The sequence below is a fragment of the Chiloscyllium punctatum genome, chromosome 6 (genome assembly GCF_047496795.1).
Source record: "Chiloscyllium punctatum isolate Juve2018m chromosome 6, sChiPun1.3, whole genome shotgun sequence".
NCBI classification, from domain to species: Eukaryota; Metazoa; Chordata; class Chondrichthyes; order Orectolobiformes; family Hemiscylliidae; genus Chiloscyllium; species Chiloscyllium punctatum.
Genome location: NC_092744.1, coordinates 51838308 through 51862671, shown reverse-complemented (window position 1 = coordinate 51862671; position 24364 = coordinate 51838308). Strand labels below are relative to the sequence as shown.

Genomic DNA, 24364 nt, shown 5'->3' with positions numbered 1-24364 from the left:
TCATTTAGACAGAAAGGGGAGGAATGAAGTTAATATAAAGGACAGGAGAAGGTCTTTTCACAGATTTAGCCCCTGTTGATGGTGGATCCTTTTAGCGCACACTGAGTGCCTCAGCAGGAAAATTGCTCTCAACCCGTCAAACTGTTGGTATGTCCATCAGAGTTTACTTGGCAGCTTGTCCACATGGCATGTCTCCTGTAACTGCTGTTTTAGTGCCAGTGAGAGTTGGTTGGTGCCCTTAAGTGGCCTTTAAAATGGTCACCTAAGGGTCTCAATTGACCTCCAGGCTTAAAGACTGTCCTGGATTCTTCACATCTGGTATGAGTCTGGGAAGTGACAGATGCTTCTGAACTTTCTGCCCTATTATATCCGAGCACACTGGCCAGCTCCTAGAGGGGAATTAAATTTCAAGGTAACACATCAGTAAAACTGTATCAACATGAAATAATAAGGCATGGTTCAGCCAGTTCTTTAATGGAACTGTTCAGTTAGTCCCACTCCCCTCGTCCCTTCCCACAGCCTTACAAATGTTTCCATTTCAAGTAATCTTTCCCCTACATGTAGTACATTCCAGAAAACAATCATGAGATACTTTAAAACAAATCTCACATTCCCTTAATTGTTATATCAAATATTTTAAATCTGTGACCTCTGGTCACCAGCTCACTTATGCATGGGTACAGATTTTCCTAGCTTTTCTCTCAAATTCCCTCAAGATTTTGAATAGCTCTATTAAACCTCATTTTAACTTTCACTGCTGTAGGGAGAACAATTTAAGCTTCTATACTTTGGGACATAATTGAAGTCCCTCATATCTGGTATCATTTTGGTAAATTTTCTCTGCACCATTGCCAAGGTTTAGATATTCTTCCTTAGGTGCAATGCCCAAAATTAAACAAAATATGTCAGTTGATGCCTGATAATTAAGAAACATTTAGCGCAACTTCCTTGTTGTACTTCATGGGTAAAATGAATTCACAAATGACATCATGGTGAAGGGAAGGCTGATCAGGGATAAAAATGGTAAAATTGGAAACAAGACTGCAATCCAAAGTATATCAACAAAACTGTTTTCTGGAGATCATTAGAATATGTCAAAGAGTCAAATTTTATTTGAGTTTCAAAATTATCCCTGGCCCATCAGGTTTCCAGTCTTAGAAAGTTCAGTAGCTGAAGGGAGGCAAAAGAAGATTAAGTGCCTTTCCAGGACTATTTCTTAGCTGGGATAGGCATTCTGGCTTTTTTCAACCAAACATTCTGATTCCATTCCCACAAGTGGGCATCTCCATGCCCAGTTCCTTTCATGCTCCCGATGCTTGACCCCATAATTGCACGTTGTTAGAATCATTTACCCATCCTCAACCCAACTTGCTGTGGTCATCACTGTCTATGCCTATATTGATAAAGCCAAGAGTTTGTCACACATTTTTAACATCCTCAACTTGTCCTGCCGCATTCAAAGACTTGTTTATGTGAACCTTCAGGTCTCCCAGTTCTTGTACTGCATTTAAAATTGAAGTATTTAGTCCATTTTGTTTTACTTCCATTCTTCTTTGCAAACTCACATTTTCATACTTTTGTCCAATTTCAAACTTCAAAATTATGCCATCTAGGCACAAGTCCAGATCATCAGTAGATAACAAAATGAAAATGGCATTGGAGACTAAATTCCAGCTTTTGAGTTGTCTTATGATGTGCAAGACTCCTCTCATTTGGTGACATCAGCAGATGCAACATCAAGCTTTGCAAAATTGCTGCCATTTTTGCAAAAGGTGCTGATGTGGAGGAAGACAAAGAGAGGAAAGCATAATCCATATGTAAAGATAGGGAAAGGAAATTACAAGATCTAAACAGAAGGGATAGCACAATGCAATACAAGGGTGAGGGATGTGCACAAGTCAGGATAATGTGAGGAAAAGGAGGTGCAAGGTGGCCACTTCATATGAAATAAAGTAAATTGCACCAGAGGACCTGGGAGTCCAGAGAACTCGGGGATTCAGAGGTTAGGGAGCCAGCAGTGATAAATTCTGATGACCATAATAGTGTAGAGATGTATGCTGTTGGGAGTCCCATCTATTTTTCTTTGTTTCTCTTTGAGTATGCACACCACAATTTTGCCAGTACATCTTTCCTCTTATCACCTTCAACTCCCTGTCCCCACCTTCCAAGATCCTATGGTCCAAGCAATGTTCATTTTTTTTCTTTGAACAGTTCTTCACCTTGGACACATAGTAAAACATGCAACAGGCTTAACACCAACATGTGGTGGGGAGAAACAAATGTAAGCTTCCTTCCAGTCTAAAAACTAATTGCTTACTTTTATTTTCTGTCACATGGCCAATCTTGTATCAATAAATTCCATTTGTCAATAAATTTATTATGTGTCCCCTCAGACCTTCCTGTCCAACTGCCCAACTTAGCTAAAAGTTTGTATCTGCTGAGGTAAAGCAAGTTAATTTCACAACATTTAAAGTTTTGAGTTCATAAGATTTGAAGAACCAACCTATAGGAGACAAAGCTGCCCAAGACTGTCACCATCTTCCAAATAGCCTGCTTAATTTAATAAGCCCTAGGAAAAAGGAAGAATGTGGTGCTGGAAAAGCACAGCTGGTCAGGCAGCAACCAAGGAGCAGGAGAATCGATGTTTCAAGCATAAGTCCTTCATCAGGAATGAGGCTTGTGGGCCAAGGGAGCTGGGAGATAAATAGGAGGGGGTTGGGGCTGGGGCTGTGAGATAAATGGGAGGGGGCCCTACCCCCCTCCCATTTATCTCTCAGCCCCCTTGGCCCACAAGCCTCATTCCAGATGAAGGGATTATGCCTAAAACGTCAATTCTCCTGCTCCTCAGATGCTGCCTGACCAGCTATGCTTTTCCAGCACCACACTTTACGAGTCTGATCTCCAGCATCTGCAGTCCTCACTTTCTCCTAGTTGATTATAACCTTACTGTGAAGCCTCTTCCTCAGTCTACCTTGAAAAAGTTCTCCTCCTCCTTCTAGAAGGATCTCAGTGAGTCTTTCTCTCACTGCACCCCCCAGGTCATCTCCTCGCCCCTGAAGCTCTTCAGACTTATCGCATTCCCAGCTATCTTCTTCCTAGCCCCACTTCCCTCCCATTTATCCCTCAGCCCCCTTCGCCCACAAGTCTCATTCTTGATGAATGGCTTATGCTTTAATAAGCCCTAGCTCTATTATAAACTTTCCAGATATTTTACTCTGTGATTAGGGTTAATTTCAGTTGTAACAGAAAAATGTAAATGCAATTATATACTAGTTTTACAATTTCATTATCAGAAATTTATCAGTTTAAGTAAAACAAGGACTGCAGATGCTGGAAACCAAAGTCTAGATTAGTGGTGCTGGAAAAGCACAGTATGTCAGGCAACATCCCAGGAGCAGGAAAATCAACGTTTCGGGCAAAAGCCCTTCATCAGGAATAGAGGCAGGGTGCCTGTAGAGTGCAGAGATAAATGAGAGGGGAGTGGGGCTGGGGGAGAAAGTAGCATAGAGTACAATAGGTGAATGGGGGTGGGGATGGAGATGATAAGTCAGAGAAGAGGGTGGGGGAATGTAGCAAAGATTACAATGGGTGAATGGGGGTGGAGATGAAGATGATAGGTCAGAGAGGAGGGTGGAGTGGATAGGTGGAAAGGAAGATAGGCAGGTAGGACAGGTCTTGGGGACGGTGCTGAGCTGGAAGGTTGGAACTGGGGTGAGGTGGGGGAAGGGGAAATGAGGAAACTGGTGAAGTCCACATTGATGCCCTGGGGTTGAAGTGTTCCAAGGTGGAAGATGAGGTGTTCTTCCTCCAGGCATCGGGTGGTGAGGGAGCGGCGGTGGAGGAGGCCCAGGACCTGCATGTCCTCAGCAGAGTGGGAGGGGGAGTTGAAATGTTGGGCCACAGGGCAGTCGGGTTGATTGGATCAGGGGTCCCGGAGATATTCCCTAAAGTGCTCTGCTAGGAGGCGTCCAGTCTCCCCAATGTAGAGTAGACCGCATCGGGAGCAACGGATACAATAAATGATATTGGTGGATGTGCAGGTAAAACTTTGATGGATGTGGAAGGCTCCTTTGGGGCCTTGGATGGAGGTGAGGGAGGAGGTGTGGCGCAGGTTAAATGTTTAAGTAAACAACAGGATTATGCTAAAACCATGAAAAGATGTGATAACAAATTCAATAGAATTCAGTTTGATCAATTTTATAATGACTCAAAAATATCACAAAACCTTAGCAATAACTAAGAATAGCTAAGAATATAACATGTAACAGTATCAAATAGAATATCTGACAATATCTAAGAACAGGGTTTGAAGCACCATTTTACCTTAAAGCCCTGAATAAGCAAGGAATCTTTGTCTTGTGAGAAAAAATATCTTTTGAAAAGTACTATCTGAGGGTTTCTAATATTAGTTAAATTTCAGTGGAAGGGTTGTTTTTAATATTATTTTGACTCCTACTGTATCGGTTCTGCCTATTTTCATGCAAAGCTTTATCGTTCTTTAATTATTGGTGAAGCTTCTTTCGTAAAACTGGGAGCTTTATCTAGATAATTTGTTTGTGATGGTTCATACTTCTTTCGGTGCTCCCTGGTTGTTAATAAATCCCTGGAAATAAATCTTTGTGAAATGTTTCATTTCTTTGTCTTCGTGAGCAAGGTTTTATCCTGATTTCTAATAGCATTCATGTGATAAGCATTTTTATCAGCTAGATGGTCCCAATATTTCTTCTGCAATTAACTTTTTCGTTTCACACCCAATTGTGATATTGCCATGTATCTCTCCAGGCCTCTGTTCTGGTAATTAAACTATTGTTTACATGTTATTGTTGTCTGTTCTGAGCTCTATTTTAGTTAGTAGCATTTACATGTGTTGCCTCATGTTATTCTTTTTAGATATTTCTCTTCCTGCTAGGTGTGAAGGAGTCTTTCATGGTTAACTCTATATGAATCTTTATTTTTAAATGTTTTAATATCTGTGTGTCTACATAACTGGTGATACTTCTTTTTCAATTGTATTCTGGATATTTCTAACCACTGTGTATATACACTTTTTATGCAAATTCTAATCTACTTTTAACAAACTTAAAGGGCACTTGACTACCATCAAAAGGCATGTTACCTCTCCCAAAGAGAATATGGCCTTTTTAAAAGGTGGTCCCCAGATATACCTAAATGAATTCCTTACCTCTCCAAGAATGCACCCTACCTCTCCAACAAATTTAGGTATGTTGTGATCTTCTAAAAATGTTAGGTCTACAAGTTGTATTCCAAAAACCAGGATCAGAAATATATTGTAGGAGGGAAGATGCCTGTGTTTTTACATTCGCAGCTTCTTCTGTATACCGTTGATGTGGAAATTGAAGCCCATTCCTGTTCTCTTCTCTCCAATGAGAACAGTGAGTGACAGATTCAGAGGTGGAACTCCAGGATCAGGACACTGTCACAATTTTGGAGATTGTCAATTTCACAAAAATTCAAGGCTAGGTTCATCACCCTACCTTTTACAAATAGGGATGCAACCTTTTTAACGCTTTAATCCTCTGGCATTATTCCCATATCTAAGGGAGAGTGTAAGATTGTGACCACTGCCCTGCTATTTCCAGCATAAAACATTTCAAAAATATATTTTCTGGTTCCAAGATAAAATACACAAATAACTGTATTTGCAATGTATGTATAGCAATTTTACTTTACACTTTTGTCTATTCTGCTTTGAAAATATTCTGCTACTTTGAAATGAGCAGCCAGAACATCTTGTGGGTTATCAAATAATACAACCAGTCTTGGTAATATGTAAACATATAAACTTGTTACTAGGGCGATATTGGCCTTGACCTGAAAACCAGTACTTGATCAAAGTCTTATTTGCAAACTCTGAACTGGATCCTAGTAGCAGGGCAAGTTGCCCTGGTCTGACTGAGGATTTCAATAATATTTTGCATATGACATATTTGGTCTAAATGCCAAACAGCTGTGCAGACAGAATAACTGAATTAGTTCCAGGGCCAGAAGCACTAGTACAGTGTTAGGCAGTTTTTATTATTGCCATGACTTGCTTCGAAGTAAATCAATTTCACAATACCAGCCAAACTGATGGACTTGCAAAACCATTTCCCACTTTAAACAGTTGCCAGCACTATAAGACTTCAAAACAAATGGCTTATCTCATGTCTGAGAACTAAATTATTTTAAAAATATGATCATTACCTCAGTAGTTCAAGATCCATACATAGCATAAATTATAGATCTTACAACTTCACACTGTTTCAAAGTATTTTGGAAAATGGAGTGAATATACCTAGAGTAAAAATGGCCTCTGAGAACCATCTGGGCATGTGCAGTTGCTAGCAATATATCAAATTTTAAACAGCAGTCTGTACTGATATAATGCAATAGTTCTGTTCTTGTGCGATCCTGCATTATAAGAAAATTGTGTAATAGCAGCACCATTTAAACCAATGGGACCAGAATCATCAGTACAGGTAAGGAAAGTTCACATTCTGCATATAATGGTCTAAATTCTTCAATTGCATTATAGTCAATTTGCGTTGAAGAATCGCACGTCACAGCAGAACCGACTGTACTCATGAGATCTGTGACAATTCAGCAGCAATTATAGTCATAGAGTCATAGAGATGTACAGCACGGAAATAAACCCTTCAGTCCAATTCATCCATGTTGACCAGATATCTTAACCTAATCTAATCCCATTTGCTGGCACTTAGCCTGTATTCCTCTAAACCATTCCTATTCGTATACCCATTCAGGTGACTTTTAAATGCTGTAATTGTACCAGCCTCCACCACTTCCTCTGGTAGCTCATTCTATATATGCACCATCCTCTGCATGAAACAGTTGCCCCTTAGGTCCCTTTTATACCTTTCCTGTCTCACTTTAAACCTATGCCCTCTAGTTCTGGACTCCCCCCAACCCCAGGTGAAAAACTTTTGTCTATTTATCCTATCCATGCCCCTCTTTTATAAACCTCTATAAGGTCACCCCTAAGCCTCCGATGCTCCAGGGAAAACAGCCCAACCCTATTCAGCTTCTCCCTATAGCTCATATTCTCCAACCCTGGCAACATCCTTGTAATTCTTCTCTGAACCCTTTCAAGTTTCACAACATCCTTCCAACAGAAGGGAGACCAGAATTGCATGCAATATTCCAAAAGTGGCCTAACCAATGCTCTGTACAGCCGCAACATGACCTCCCAACTCCTATCCTCAATGTTCTCAGTTTGTAAAATTTATTTGGCAGAATAGATCTTGGTTTCAATGAAAAGAATACTGCATAATTATGAATGTCACAATGCACCTGTATCAAGAACAATCTATTTAGCAGTCACCAGAATGTTGATTTGCAAAATATGTATTGACAGATTATAATTGTTGCTATGTGTTTCTGCAACTAGTTTAGAATTTAATATATTAAATTGTTATGGTCAGTTACTTGTTTCTGGCTTGAAATAAATATCGATGCAAAAAAGTTAGTTTTGTCACATTCAGTCAGGCACATCACTCCCACCTTTCACACATGTAGACTGCAATACTCCGCCTAGCAGTGGTGTTGCCCATTAACACAATTTCATCCTTTGGGATCATGATGACAAACCATATTTAGGGGAGGCTGCAGCATTATGGTAATGTCACTAAACCAATAATCCAGAGTCCCTATTATTCTGGAGACATGAGTTCGAATCTAACCTTGGATGGAATTTTATCATCCAACTTAAGGTAAAATATTAATTAAAAATAAAAAAAAATTGAATTAATAGACAGTCTAATGTGGCCATATAACCATTGTTATTAATGAGAAAAAAAACGCCTGGTTCTCTAATTTCCTTCAGTAATTCTTAGCTGTTCTGGCTTACATGTGATTCCAGACTCACAGCAATGTGGTTAACCATTAACAGCCATTTGAAATGGCCCAGCAAGCCACTCAGCCTAAAGTCAATGGAGGATGGGCAACACATTCTAGCCAAGGCAGCAATGCTTACATCCCATGAATGAATAAAAAGAAGTATGAACAAGTATGTAAACATGTGCTTTTTTATACAACATCAGCTGAGATATGTAAAACTTTAAAATTTGAATCTCTACAGTATTTAAATTAGTGGTCTTGTAATTGAGAAGATACCACTGTTTTAATATCTTTTTGACTTTCTTGGACAGTAAATTTGGTTGCAATTCTTTATGTACACAAAATGATTGTTGGGCACTATGACCTCAGCATGCTGGGGCTTCGGTTTAGGCATGCAGAATTTTAAGGCAGTCATAGTTTATATTAATGAACCAATGTACTTCAGCAAAAGTTTCACTTACCAAATACCTGTTTCTCCGAGTTACAACATTTGATTTGGAGTTCAGCTTCTTTCTGTTCCAAAACATGAATTTGATCAATTTGTAGTGCAATCGTGTCTGAAGAAAGCTGTAGATCTCTTGCTTGCTGTTGAAGGAATTCTCCCTCTTGATTGGATTTCTTAAGACCTTCTTGCAATCCAAGTATTTCTGAAAAGCAAATATATTTTTAATTTCATTATAGTAGGTCCCTACTTCGCTTCTTATGCACTAAATCTCAATTTGTGAGACTTCTAGTACAGATTAGGGGACTGCATTACAAAATGTGATATTTGGGTACCAACCATTGCTGGCTTGTGGTTGGGGTAGAATACCAAGAACAGAGGAACAAAAGTAGGTCATTCAGCATGTCGAGTCTCTTCCATCATTCAACTAGTTAATAGCTAATAATCTACATTAATGCCACTCTCTACACTCTCTTCATTTCCCTTTGAAATAACTCCATGAAGGTCAGTATCCCATCACCAAGTCACCCTTTAATTACATATGCATAGAACATGATACTGACGCAGCTAGCTCAGAGATGGCTCCTAGAATGAACAGAACCCCTGACATACTTTATATCTGTCAGTCAGGTTTCCCTGATTGGGGAGGTTAACAGCCCCAATCAGGAAACTCATATTCTGTGATATGCACCTGGGTGACCTTGTTGCAATCACTACACCCTTGATGTCATCAGTCTCCATAAATCTATAAGTGATTAATATGCTTCCATGGTCCTCTGAGTTTTCTAATCCTTTCTACGTAAAGAAATTTCTCCTCATCTCAGTCTTAAAGAGCCTGCCTATTATCCTGAGATTATATTCCCTGGTTTTAGACTCATCAGTCACAGAAGCATCTGATCCATATTCACTATCACACCATATAAGTGTTTTGTAAGTATTAATGAGGTCACCCCTCATTCTTCAAGACTCCAGGACATACGGAAGCTGTCGCCACAATTTCTCATCGCTAAAGAATCCCACTATCCCAAGGATTAATCTGTTAAAATTCAATTGCACTCCCTCAATGGCAAGCGTATCCTTCCTTAGATCCTTCCAAAACTGTAGACAATACTCGAGGTGAGGTCTCACCAATACTCTATAATCGCAACAAGCCATCTTTATTTCTGTACTCAAGTCCTCAAAATGTCACCAATTCTCCTTCTTGTGCCACTCTAAGAGGCTGTTCAATAATCTGTGATGGAGGATGAACCAAGCATATGCATCAACAGAAGAGACTTTCATTTTAGATAACAAGGTGTAGTTTATCACAAACATGTACTATATATGGGGTTTACTAACTCTTAGATGTATTAGCTATTGCTAAGAAGTGGTAGTTAAGACACTTGTGCGTGCATCAGGAGACTGCCAGAAACGAATTGTAGTTGTCTAACTGCAATGGCCAGAACTCCAACACAGTGGCTATAGTCTATATCAGAATAGACAGAGCTTAGGCTTAGCTATGGTAAAGTCTTTCATATCCATTACCTAGTACAACAATAAAGTACAACACAGTGATTCAAGTCAACCTGATCTCCTTTCATCTAAGGGTGGTCAGTTGGTAATGCAAGCAGTTTACTGACATAGAAACATAGAATATAGAAGCAGGAGTAGGCAATTTGGACCTTCAAGCCTGCTCTGCTGTTAGTATGCTCATGGGGGATCATCCAATTCAGCACCATGTACCTGCATTCTCCCCATGTCTACAATCCCTTTAGCCCTAAGAAATATATTTATCTCCTTCTTGAAAACATTCAATGTTTTAGTCTCAACCACTTAATTTGGCAGAGAATTCCACAGGCTCACCACACTCTGGGTGAAGAAATTTCTCCTCATCTGTCCTAAAAGGCCTACCCTTATCATTACACTGTGTCCCCTCGTTCTGGACCTCCTGGTTATCAAGTATAACGTTCTTGCATTTAGAATTGTATAGGTTTCTTTGAGACTTACCCCTATTTTTCTAAACTCCAGTGAATGCAGTCCTAACTGTTCCTATCTCTCCCTGTATGTCCAGCCCACATGACAGGAATCGGTCTGTAAATCTTTGTTGCACTCCTTTAAAAGCAAGCTTGAATTTCTTACTTCCTCTCTCCCATTCCTTTCCCAGTTGTAACTTCTTGCCGCTTGTTTTCCTGCCCAACAGCTGATCAGTCAGTTATTTGGGGCATCTGCCAGTTTACAAATGAAAGAAGAGAAAACATAGTGAGCTCCTGCTGTCACTGATATTATTGGGTTTTTCAAGTGCTGCCCCAAACTCTCCTTTCCTCCTTGTAAATAAATATCAGGGCCAATCCTAACACATGGGCATATCATACGTGGGATAAAAACAAAAAGTATTAGAAACACATAGCAGATCGAGCAGCCTCTGTTAAGAGTGAAACAAAGTTTCAGGTTAATTACCAAAACTCAACTGACACCAGTAATGAAAAATGATATTTGCAGAATTTTTGAAATATCTAGAAACGTTTATAAACTATTTCAGTTACCATACATCTCAACACTATCTCAACACTAAGTGGTGCTGCTGCCCCTCACATCCTATCTCTCACATGCTCCATGTCTGCTAGCCAAGATAATTCAGAGCACTACTTCTGCTGGTTGGTAGTGCATATGTACACTGAAAGGGAACAAATACGTATGAAATTATGTTTAACTTTTCACGGCTTTGAGGCAGATTATTAGGCAGTACAAAATATTTCTGTACACTTGTCATGCATAAACTTATTAAAAATACTCAAACATGCTCCAATACTAACAGTATTCAATGACATTCTAAGTCTTACGAAGCTGCAAGATTAATATGCTGTCAGAACGGAGAGTGTAAGCAAACAGTGAGACTGTAGAATGTTATTTGCATGTAACCAGGATATTCAAAATGCATGTATCACCTCTAATTTGAGTGAAGACAAATAGGGCAAGATAGAATCTCATGCAGCATTTTAACAGTTACATGCAAACATATTTAAAAGGTTACAGTGCTAAGGTTTTACAGAATCTGAAAACTGGACAAACAATGTAAAGAAGATTTGCCAATATTATACTGTTATGTATCCCTCTTTACTATTTTTGTGGCTTCTCGTGTGAAAGAAAAATCATTTTTGGCTCAATCCTATGTTCTATTTACAAGAAGTTGAACAGGCCACTATCACTGACTTTGCAGTCTATACCATCCTCATTTTCTACAATACACATATCTCTGCAGTTGAAACCACAAACTTCCATGACTGGAGTCAAGGTCTAGCATTGTTCTCAAGATCAGCTTGGGGTGTCGCTGTGGTGGAACTAGATAGGAATGTTTGAAAGTAGTGGCCTCAAGAAACATTTTTTATCTATAAATTATTACAGTCTTAATATTCCTTTTTAAGCATCCAAGAAACATTCAATTTCCAGATGCAAAGTTGAGAAACACATGCAAAACTTTTAAGTCTGTATAGAAAGCTAAACATCGAGCAGATTTGTGTTTGTTAACAATTTGTTTTCATTAAGTTTATTTCATTTATAGTTTAGTTTCCAGATCAAATTATATGGGCACGATACAGATAATACACAATATCTTTTATCTATAGGAGAAAGTGAGGACTGCAGATGCTGGAGAGCAGAGCTGAAAATGTGTTGCTGGAAAAGCGCAGCAGGCCAGGCAGCATCCAAGGAGCAGCAGAATCGACGTTTCGGGCATGAGCCCTTCTTCAGGAATGAGGAAAGTGTGCCAAGCAGGCTAAGATAAAAGGTAGGGAGGAGGGACTTGGGGGAGGGGCATTGGAAATGCGATAGGTGGAAGGAGGTTAAGGTGAGGGTGATAGGCCGGAGTGGGGGTGGGCGCGGAGAGGTCAGGAAGAAGATTGCAGGTTAGGAAGGCGGTGCTGAGTTCGAGGGTTGGGACTGAGACAAGGTGGGGGTAGGGGAAATGAGGAAACTGGAGAAATCTGAGTTCATTACTTGTGGTTGGAGGGTTCCTAGGCGCTCTTCCTCCAGCCGTCGTGTTGCTATGGTCTGGCGATGGAGGAGTCCAAGGACCTACATGTCCTTGGTGGAGTGGGAGGGAGAGTTGAAGTGTTGAGCCACGGGGTGGTTGGGTTGGTTGGTCCGGGTGTCCCAGAGATGTTCTCTGAAACGTTCCGCAAGTAGACGGCCTGTCTTCCCAATATAGAGGAGGCCACATCGGGTGCAGCGGATGCAGTAAATGATGTGTGTGGAGGTGCAGGTAAATTTGTGGCGGATATGGGAGGATCCCTTGGGGCCTTGGAGGGAAGTAAGGGGGGAGGTGTGGGTGCAAGTTTTGCATTTCTTGCGGTTGTAGGGGAAGGTGCTGGGAGTGGAGGTTGGGTTGGTGGGGGGTGTGGACCTGACAAGGGAGTCACGGAGGAAGTGGTCTTTTCAGAACACTGATAGGGGAGGGGAGGGAAACATATCCCTGGTGATGGGGTCCGTTTGGAGGTGGCGGAAATGACGACGGATAGTATGATGTATATGGAGGTTGGTGGGTTAGTAGGTGAGGACCAGTGGGGTTCTGTCCTGGTGGCGAATGGAGGGGCGGGGCTCAAGGGTGGAGGAGTGGGAAGTGGAGGAGATGTGGTGAAGAGCATCGTCGATCACGTCTGGGGGGAAATTGCGGTCTTTGAAGAAGGAGGCCATCTGGGTTGTTTGATATTGGAACTGATCCTCCTGGGAGCAGTTGCGGTGGAGATGAAGGAATTGGGAATATGGGATGGCGTTTTTACAGGGGGCAGGGTGAGAGGAGGTGTAGCCTAGGTAGCTGTGGGAGTTGGTCGGTTTATAGTAAATGTCCGTGATAATTCGGTCGTCCGAGATAGAAATGGAGAGGTCTAGGAAGGGGAGGGAGGAGTCTGAGACGGTCCAGGTAAATTTGAGGTTGGGGTGGAAGGTGTTAGTAAAGTGGATGAACTGTTCAACCTCCTCGTGGGAGCACGAGGCAGCGCCGATACAGTCATCGATGTAGCGGAGGAAAAGGTGGGGGGTGGTGCCATCTTTTATCTATAGTAAATGGTGATGGTTCTCTTTTCAACTGCTGAGAATGACAGTTTGAAACGTTTAGGAATCCCAATGTAAATTTAACTTTAAAGGCAGGCTCAGCATTGGATAAGTTCTCCCCAAATCATCAAAAGACGTGAGCATTCATATAAGTTTGAGTCTTTGCACTGCAGTTGAATCTCTTATCATTTTCTATTGGCTTAAGTATTATTATTATTGTACTTCCAAGCAGCATTCCCTTAACATTGCATTGGGGTATCAACCTGGATAATGTCCTCAAATTCAAAAGTGAGCATTCCATCCACAACCTCCTGTTATGTAGTTAGGGTGTATTGCAGGTGCAAGTTTGTGAGGAAAGTCTTCAAAACAAATACCAAAGCCAGTTTTGTCATGCTATTCCTAGTTCCAGGTATATTCACCAGAGTGGGTGGAAGGCAGGATTGTAATCTTACCCCACCCCCAATTAAAACTAGTTAAACACTTGAAGAGCTCATGAAGAGCTGATTAACAGCAGTTGAAATGTCAGGAGAGGTCTAATTGAAGGACTACAGTGGATATATATGCTGCACAGACAAGGACAGATAGAGCAGACAGCTATAGCTAGCCCAAGAAATTATCCCTGAGGTAATAGGTTTCAAAGGCAGAGAAAAGAATTTTGTCATTTTGAAACAGGACTCTTGAACTCAAAATACACAGGGATGCTAGTCAAATATGCCCCAAAAGTTCCCACATCAATCACTGGCTAATGTTACAGCCTTGTTTACAAAGGGAATGAGGCAGAAGGCAGGAAACTATAGGCTGGTAAGCCTGACCTCGGTTGTTGATAACATTTTAGAGTCTATTGTTAAGGATGAGATTGCGGAGTACTTGGAAGTGCATAGTAAAAGAGGGTGGAATTAGCATGGCTTTGTCAAGGGGAGGTCATGCTTTACAAATCTGTTAATTCTTTGAGGAGGTAATGAGTACATTAGACAAAGGATAGCCATTGAATGTGATCTAATAGGATTTGCCGAAGACCTTTAAAAAAGTGCGGCACAGGAGGCTGCTAAGTAAGATAAAAGCCTATGGTGTTCGGGGTAAGGTACTGGCATGGATAGAGGGTTGGCTAACTGGCAGAAGGCAGATAGTAGGAATACTGGGGTTTCTTTCAGGATGGAGATAGTGACTAGAGGAATTCCACAGGGGTCAGTGTTGGTACCATAACTATTCACATTATACACTAACTATTTGGACAAAGGAACTGAGGGCATTATTGCTAAGTTTGCAGATGACACAAAGATAGGTAGTGTTGAGGTAGTAGAAAGGCTGCAGAAGGAATTGGATATGCTAGGCGAGTAGGAAAATAAATGGCTAATGGAGTACGACATGGAGACATGTGAGGTTATGAACTTTAGTCGGCAAAATAGAGGCACGGGATATTTTTTAATTGAGAAAAGGCTTCAGAAATCTGAATGGTAAAGGTATTGGGAGTCCTAGTTCAGGATTCTCTTAAGGTTAACATGCAGATTCAGTTGATGGTTGGGAAGGCAAATGCAATGTTAACATTCATTTTGAGAGGGCTAGAAAACAACAGCGGACATGTACTGCTGAGGATGTATAAGACTCTGGTCAGACTTCATTTGGAATATTGTGCGCAATTTTGGGCCTGGATCGAAGGAAGGACATGCAGACTTTGAAGGGGATATACAAAAGTTTTATAAGAATGATCTTGGGTTTGAAGGTTTTGTCATGGCCAAAAGGCCTGTTCCTGGGCTGTAAACTTTCTTTGTCATATGAAAAGAGTTGAGGACACTGGGTCTATTCTTGATGGAGTTCAGAAGAATGAAACTTATAGAATACTGAGATGCCTGGATAGAGTGGTGTGGAGAAGATGCTTCCACTAGAAGGAGAGACTAGGAATTGTGGGCACAGCCTCAGGGTAAAGGGACTACCATTTGGAACTGAGATGAGGAGGAATTTCTCAGGTGGAGGGTGACTCTGTGAAGCTCACTGTAGCAGAGAGCTGTGAAGACCAAGCCATTGAATGTATTTAAGACAGAGATAGATGGGTTCTTGATTAAAAGGTGGCTCAAAGATTATGGAAGAAGTCAGGAGAATATCAGCCAGGAGCAAATGGCAGAGCAGACTCGATGGGCTGAATGGCCCATTTTTCCTCCAATATCTTATGTATTATGGTCTAACACATAGGCAACCCAACAGAGAAAATTCACCCCAGTATTTGGGAGAGACAAAAATTGTAAGGAGCTGCACCTTTAATCATTGAATCTGTTCCCTCGAGGCAAATTGTTCCACCTCCTCTAACCACAGAGTCACATATTTGTTACAGCACAGAAGGAGGCCATTCTGACCACCGTGTCTGCACTGGTTCTTCAAACAAGCAACATGAACTAGTGCTGATCTACTGTTTTTTTTCCCCCATATCCTTGCAAATTATTTCTATCCAAATGAAGGTATGGACTGTATGGAACTGTGATAGAGGCATGTTCAATCAAAGCTTTCAAGATGCCTCTTGAAAGCTTTGATTGAACATGCCTCTATCACAGTTCCATACAGTCCATACCTTCACTACTTTCTGAGTAAATTTTTCTTCACTTCATCCTCGATTCTATTGCATATCACTTTAAATCTATGCCCTCTCATTTTTGTTCCTTCCTCATGACTGAATCTCTTCATTCCTGGAACCATACACTTACCCATGTATACAACACTTCGGTTCGAACAATTGTCTTATACAACACGTTAATTCCCTCCTGGCTTTTAAAAATTTTCCCCCTATTAGGAAAGCCAAGACACTCTATACTTCATTAGCTGCTCTCTCCATCTGTCCTGCTATTCTCATTGATCTGTGCACATATACATCATGTCCCTCTACTATGCACACCCTTTGGAATTATATCCCCTACTTTATATAGTCTTGCAACTTTCTTTCTACCAAAGTGTATCACCTCATATTTTTCTGTACTAAACCTCATCAGCCACCCATCAGCCCACTCTGTTAAACTGTCAGAGTATTTTTGAAGTTCCACTGTCCTTCTCACAATTTGCAATTCTTCAAGTTCAAAACCAGAAGTTTCCTATCTCTCACTCTTGCTGCTCCTCAAGATACGGGATTATGTAACTGGAGGAGCAGCAAGGGTAGAAGGGAGAGAATCTACGATTGGATTAACTGGAGGAGTTATAACGGCCAGCTTGGGGTCACATGCAACAGAGTTCCAAGGGGCCAGAACAGTGAATAATCAGAGAGATACATACTCATTCAAGGCAACCTGAGTATCTGGGTGCAGGTAGGAAACAGGATCCAAGTGAGTAAATGGATAAACAATTGAGGGAGGCTTTTGGGGAGTGGAAGAGGCCCAAGCTTTGGGAAAGAAGCAAGCCCCAAGTGTCAGCCAGATAGGTGGACAGATATGAGGGAGATCAGCAGTCCCTGCATGAATCAGAGGAAGCAGCACCTGAGTGTCGCAAGCAGGAGTAAGCAGAGCCTGAGTGTTGGTCAAGGAGTGCAAGAGGTGTTGATAACAATTGGGTGCCACGTTACTTCTTTGAAAGGATTTATAAAGTTTTCAAAAAGTAGGAGACCTTCATGACTTTCATTCCACCCCTAAGGAACATGGATAGATCTGAGAGTACATTCTTTGAAAAGCTGGCTATACACTCTTCCACAAGCAGCCCAGACTGAAGGCAATATAATGAGTGTCCTTCTTGCTAGGATAACATTCAGCAGGCCGTTAAGTTTAACAAAAGATGATTCTAGTGCATAGACTGGTCAAGTGATGCACTCCAATACAGTCATGCAAAGACCTCAGAGTATTGTGCCCTCCATAACAAATTTCTAGAGATGTTTTCTTTGAGGAAATTGAGGCCAAGTTAGTTGAAAGCAGATAGTTTCTTTGAGGAAAAAGAAGAGTAACAGATGAATGGACAACTAAGAGGAGATGGAGGAGTTATGATGGAAACTATTGAGGTATTCTGATGTACAAGGAAGTAACTAGGCACAATGCAAGAAGCAAAGGACTTATCAGGGTGCCAGAAACGTTAAGGATCATTTGATTCAGGTATGTTTCACGTTATTTCCACTAACCCAGGATGAAGGCCATAGAATGCAATTCACTCTGACATAACTGTACAATCAGATCTGCGAAAGAGAAAGACTGGAACAAGGTCTCAAAGTTATTTTCCCCTCTCCTTGATCACACTCTTATTCTCTTTTCCTAGCTGAAAAACATATTCGTTGTGGCAACCCAAATAAAAGGAGTTTCAGCTACAAGCCTTCAAGTGAGATTCTTTGTATAGCAATCTTCTTTTGTCCTCTACCCAAATTCAGGTCTGGTTCACAGCATCATGACATCCATTACGGATTAGAGAAGGCTGCAGGTTTATGCCAAACAAAACGGAAATTGAACCGCATGGTATTGATGGTAGTCGGAACCATACCAACCATCCAAAAAATAGTCTCCTTAAGGACCCCAAGTTGCTGCTGCTGCTGCATGTTTACATGTATTTTATAGTGCTAATCTCTGAATAAAGTCAGAGGTTCTAACTTTCCTTCTATGACATGGCTGACCAGGAATCTCTCCTGCTATTACTAATTTACATTGGGATGTGTCAAAAAATTTAGAAGTTAATACTGAACCTATTTGGTTGAATTACAATTAATTTCCTTGGCCACCAAGACCTTGAATAGAGCTTAAACCTAGAATTTCTGACTGAGAGGTAGGGACACTATCCACTGTGCCAAAAAATATTGTTATAAAATAATAACAAAGTGAAGCTGTGAAAATAAACGCTAAGAGGAGACACCAGTAGTCCACACAGTGCTTTCTGCTCACTTACTCTTCTGCAGGCTCTTGAAGTTTTGGAGGAGGTGGAACTTGCTCACTTGTTTTGGTCTGCAGGGAAATTGTACTTGGTGGTCCTCCTTGTCATGGTGGTGCCCATGGGACATTTCTGGAAGGTGGTGCCACTTTATCATCATAAGGGCAATGTCCATCCCTTGATCTTGGTGTACAGAGGCTGATGATGGTAAAGGCACCCCACAAAGGGTAGCACCTCTTCCCACCTCAGTGATATCCTCAGCCTTTGACTGGTGCTATAGTTGGTTGGAGGAGAGCTCCAGCTGGGACACAATTATGGTGTCAATATGTTAAATTGATAAGGCACGAGGACTGGATGAGGTGTATCCAAGGATATTGAAGGAAGTGAGAGTGGAAATTTCAGGGGCACGGCATTTCTTTCGGTTTCCCTCGATTTGGGGTGGAGCTAGAGGGTGGAACAATTGCAAATATTAAGCAATAAATTATAGGAAGGATATAAACACATTGGGAAAAGTGCAAATGTGGTTTATGAGAATGGCTCCAGTGATGAGAGTTATGAGAAAAGATTGAAGAAGTGGACTAGTGGAGAAGGTTAAGAGGAGATTTGAAACAAATTTTCAAAATCACGAAGGTTCTGTACAGAGGGGATAAGGGAAAATTATTTTCACTTATCAGAGGATTGCGGCACAATTTCGAAGTGCTTTGCAAAAGAGGCAAATGTATGGATTAGAAGAAACTTTCTGACACGTTGAACAGTAGAGAATGCATTGACTTGAAGTGTGATGGAGTCAGGTTCATTTGAGGCATTCAGAAGTGCATTATATGATTACTTAAATAGAAAAATGTGAAGTGTTAAAGGGAAAAGATAGAAGATTGGCACAAAGATAAAATGGAAAAAATGCAGAGGGATGGAATTGAGGGTGATTTAGCAGTTTGGATTAGAAACTGGCTTTCTGGAAGAAGGTAGCAAGTGGCGGTTGATGGAAAATATTCAGCCTGGAGTCTGGTTACTAGTGGTGTGCCACAAGGATCTGTTTTGGGACCACTGCTGTTAGTCACTTTTATAAATGACTTAGACGCAGGCATAGGTGGATGGATCAGTAAATTTGCAGACAACACTAAAGTCGGTGGAATAGTGGACAGTTTGGAAGAATGGTACAGGTTGCAAGAGCACTTGGATAAACTGCAGAATTGGGCTGAGAGGTGGCAAATGGAGTTCAATGCAGCTAAATGTGAGGTGATGCACTTTGGGAAGAATAACAGGAAGACAGAGTACTGGGTCAATGGAAAGATTCTTGGTAGTGTGGATGTGCAGAGGGATCTTGGAGTCCATGTACATAGATCACTGAAAGTTGCCACCCAGGTGGATAGTGCTGTTAAGAAGGCATACGGTGTGTTAGGTTTCATTCGTAGAGGGATTGAGTTCTGGAGCTGCAATATCACGCTGCAACTATACAAAACATTGGTGCGGCCATACTTGGAATATTGTGTACAGTTCTGGTCCCCATATGTCAGGAAGGATGTGGAAGCATTGGAAAAGGTGCAGAGGAGATTTACCAGGATGTTGCCTGGTCTGAAGGGCAGGTCTTATGAGGAAAGGCTGAGAGACTTGGGTTTGTTCTCATTGGAAAGAAGGCTAAGAGGGGATTTGATAGAGACATACAAGATGATCAGAGGGTTAGATAGGGTAGACAGTGAAAGTCTTTTTCCTAGGATGATGACATCAGCTTGTTTGAGGGGGCATAACTACAAATTGAGGGGTGATAGATTTAAGACGGATGTCAGAGGCAGGTTCTTTACGCAGAGAATGGTAAGGGCATGGAATGCACTACCTGCTAATATAGTCAACTCAGCCACATCAGGGAGATTTAAATAATCCTTAGATAAGCACATGGATGATGATGATGATAGTGAAAGGGGATGGGCTTAGATTAGTTCACAGGTCAGCGCAACATTGGGGGCCAAAGGGCCTGTTCTGCGCTGTATTGTTCTATGTTCTACAAAATACTCAGATGCAGGCATGGTATGATGAATATAGCATAAATATTCTGTGATTCCAAACATCTCTGTACTACATAATGCCATTGACTACTCCAACTACACACTGCTGCATACATTCTGAGCATTGCAGTGTATTAAATGTTTATCTACCCAGAGTGATGCTGAAGCTGCACGTAGCTCTCCAGGTGATATTTCACCATCTTGATAAACGAATCATGTGCTTATATCCCTGAGCCACTGCAGTACATGTGAGATCGCTGGAGTCCTCAATTCTCTGCTCACAGTCAAACACTGCCTTACATGTGTTGCAGGCAGAGTCTAAGCAAGCCTGTGCCTGTTCTCCCTTTTCCGAGTAGAAATGTCCACAACTTTGTCTGATACATTCTCCATCACACTAATACTATGCTCCTCATCCAGTATCACCTTATCTAAACAAATGCCAAAACTGAGGCAAGAATAGGTATAATGATTGAAAGCATGCTTGTCAGGAACCTTGGCTTCATGATGTTTTTTGGGCGCTTAAAATGGACAGAGTGTTTTTGGGTGGATGCCTGAAGTTGAGAGCCTCAAGATAAAATTGAAAAAGGTGAAGGAGCGTCGCTCCGAAAGCTAGTGTGCTTCCAATTAAACCTGTTGGACTATAACCTGGTGTTGTGTGATTTTTAACTTTGTACACCTCAGTCCAACACCGGCATCTCTAAATCATTCTTTCTTCAATTAGCATTATCCTTTATTATTATGAAACATTATTCAGGAAACACAGCATGCAGAGAGAAAAGTCAAATGGCATGTTCCTGGAGGCTGCAAGCTTTGAAACCTATCTTGAGAGCTGGGGGTTGCATTCACCTTGCCAGAGTGCATGAGGTCATGCACACTAACTGAACCTTTTATAGTACCAAAGCCATATTCTTCTAACAATGTTTCTGTCTCAGACAGTGAAAACTATCCTAAACCAGGCCTATTTACTGTCAGTTCATGGCCTCCTCCTGGCACCTCTGGAAAAATTACCTCCTCCCCTTACCTCATAATATCAGGCCTGAAATCCAAGTCACTATCACAGAACTTCGATGTTGTGGCTATTACGGAGACATGGCTAGATCAGGGACAGGATTGGCTGTTGCAGATTCCAGGGTTTAAATGTTTTAGTAGGGTCAGAGGGGGGGGTAAAAGAGGGGGTGGTGTGGCTCTGCTTGTCAAAGATAGTATTACAGCGGTGGAAAGGAAGATGGACGAAGATTTGCCATCTGAGGTAGTTTGGGTTGAGGTTAGGAATAGGAGAGGTGAGGTCACCCTGTTAGGAGTCTTTTACAGGCCTCCTAATAGTCCTAGAATTGTTGAAGAAAGGATTGCGAAGATGATTCAGGAGAAGAGTGACAGTAATAGGGTGGTTGTTATGGGGGACTTTAACTTTCCTGATATTGATTGGGAAAGCTATAGCTCAAGTTCGTTAGATGGGTCGGTGTTTGTCCAATGTGTGCAGGAGAGTTTCCTGACACAATATGTAGATAAGCCAACAAGAGGTGAGGCCATACTGGATTTGGTTCTGGGTAACGAACCAGGCCAGGTATTAGAACTAGAGGTAGGTGAGCACTTTGGGGACAGTGACCACAATTCGGTGATTTTTACTCTAGTGATGGAGAGGGATAAGTGTGTACTACAGGGCAAGAGTTATAGCTGGGGGCAGGGAAATTATGATGCGGTGAGGCGTGACTTAGGATGTGTGGATTGGAAAAGTAGATTTCAAGGCAAGAGCGTAATTGATATGTGGAACTTGTTCAAGGAGCAACTATTGAGTGTCCTTGATAAGTACATACCTATCAGGCAGGGAGGAAAGGGTCGTGTGAGGGAGCCGTGGTTTAATAAGGAATTGGAATCCCTTGTTATATGGAAGAGGGCGGCCTTTGTAAAGATGAGGCGTGAAGGTTCAATAGGGGCGATTGAGAGTTATAAGGTAGCCCGGAAGGACCTGAAGAGAGAGCTAAGAGCAGCAAGGAGGGGACATGAAAGGTCCATAGTTGGTAGGATTAGGGAAAACCCTAAGGCTTTCTATAGGTATGTTAGGAATAAAAGAATGACTAGGGTAGGAATAGGTCCAATCAAGGATAGTAATGGGAAGTTGCGTGTGGAGGCTGAAGAGATAGGGGAGGCAATGAATGAATACTTTTCGTCAGTATTCACTCAGGAACAGGACATTGTTGTCGATATGAATACTGAGGCACGAACAAGTAGAATGGATGGCTTTGAGATATGTAGAGAAGAGGTGTTGGAAATTCTGGCAAGGGTGAAAATAGATAAGTCCCCTGGGCCTGATGGCATTTATCCTAGGATTCTCTGGGAAGCAAGGGAGGAGATTGCAGAGCCATTGGCCTTGATTTCTGTGTCCTCTTTGTCTACAGGAGTAGTGCCAGAGGACTGGAGGCTAGCAAACGTGGTTCCCTTGTTCAAGAAGGGGAGTAGGGATAATCCTAGTAACTATAGGCCAGTGAGTCTCACTTCTGTTGTGGGCAAAGTCTTAGAGAGAATTGTAAGGGATAGGATTTATGCACATCTGGATAAGAATAATGTGATCAAGGATAGTCAGCATGGTTTTTTGAAGGGCAGGTCGTGCCTCACAAACATTATTGAATTCTTTGAGAATGTGACTAAGGAGGTAGATGAGGGGATAGCGGTAGATGTGGTATATATGGATTTTAGTAAGGTGTTTGATAAGGTCCCCCATGGTAGGCTACTGCAGAAAATACAGAGATATGGCATTGAGGGTGAGTTGGAGGTTTGGATTAGGAATTGGCTGGCTGGAAGAAGACAGAGGGTAGTAGTTGGTGGCAAAGGTTCATCTTGGAGTGCCGTCACTAGCGGTGTTCCGCAAGGATCTGTTTTGGGACCATTGCTGTTTGTCATTTTTATAAATGACCTGGAGGAAGGGTTAGAAGGCTGGGTGAGCAAGTTTGCGGATGATACGAAAGTCGGAGGAGTTGTAGACAGTGAGGAAGGATGTGGCAGGTTACAGCGGGATATAGAGAAGCTGCAGAGCTGGGCAGAAAGGTGGCAAATGGAGTTCAATGTAGCTAAGTGTGAGGTGATTCACTTTGGTAAGAGTAACAAAAAGATGGGGTACTGGGCTAATGGTCGGATACTTGGTAGCGTGGAAGAGCAGAGGGATCTTGGTGTCCATGTACACAGATCTTTGAAAGTTGCCACCCAGGTAAATAGTGCAGTGAAGAAGGCATATGGCGTACTGGCTTTTATTGGTAGAGGAATTGAGTTCCGGAGTCCTGAGGTCATGCTGCAGTTGTATAAGACTCTGGTGCGGCCGCATTTGGAGTATTGTGCACAGTTTTGGTCGCCATACAATAGGAAGGATGTGGAGGCACTGGAACGGGTGCAGAGGAAGTTTACCAGGATGTTGCCTGGTATGGTAGGAAGATCCTATGAGGAAAGGCTGAGGGCACTTGGGGTTGTTTTCATTGGAGAAAAGAAGGTTTTGGGGTGACTTGATAGAGGTGTACAAGATGATTAGGGGGTTAGATAGGGTTGACAGTGAGAACCTTTTTCCACGTATGGAGTCAGCTATTACAAGGGGGCATAGCTTTAAATTAAGGGGGGGGGTAGATATAGGACTGATGTTAGGGGTAGGTTCTTCACTCAACGAGTCGTAAGTTCATGGAATGCCCTTCCAGTAGCAGTGGTGGACTCTCCCTCTTTATGGGTATTTAAGCGGGCATTGGATAGGTATATGGAGGATAGTGGGTTAGTGTAGGTTAGGTGGGCTTTGATCGGCGCAACATCGAGGGCCGAAGGGCCTGTACTGCGCTGTATTCTTCTATGTTCTATGTTCTATAACTAGTTCCCTGTGCTTCCTCGGGTTTCTAGCCTCCAGCTTTCCAACGTTACTCCTTGCATATTTCAATCCACTCTAACCCTGATCACAAGTCTTCTGTTTGCTCCATTCAGGTTTGAACAGACCTACTGTAATCCTCAAAGAGAATTTAGTTGAGTCTGCACTTCATCTGACTTGCCTCACCCTCTGTGGCATTTAGTTGGCTGCCAAACCAATTCTAATCCCTTTAAAGAGGTGAAATCAAGAAAATTGTGTATTGAGTCTATTTAATAGCCTCCCTGCAGGCAGGTTCAAGATCAGAAAGCAGTTCTGACTTCCATTTCCCAACTCCATCATAAAAATTCAAACAGTTGAATCAGTGTCAACAATCTAAAAATTATTATACTG

The 24364-nt window shown here is 41.7% G+C and overlaps 1 protein-coding gene across 1 annotated transcript in view; it reads right to left on the bottom strand.

Annotated features, from left to right (window-relative positions):
• Positions 1–24364, bottom strand: part of lekr1 (Leucine-, glutamate- and lysine-rich protein 1) — a 221953-nt gene that overhangs the window by 53717 nt on the left and 143872 nt on the right. Inside the window, exon 7 of the mRNA XM_072572657.1 lies at positions 8319–8504. Coding sequence (XP_072428758.1) covers positions 8319–8504 — 186 coding nt within the window. The remainder of the gene's footprint in view (positions 1–8318; positions 8505–24364) is intronic.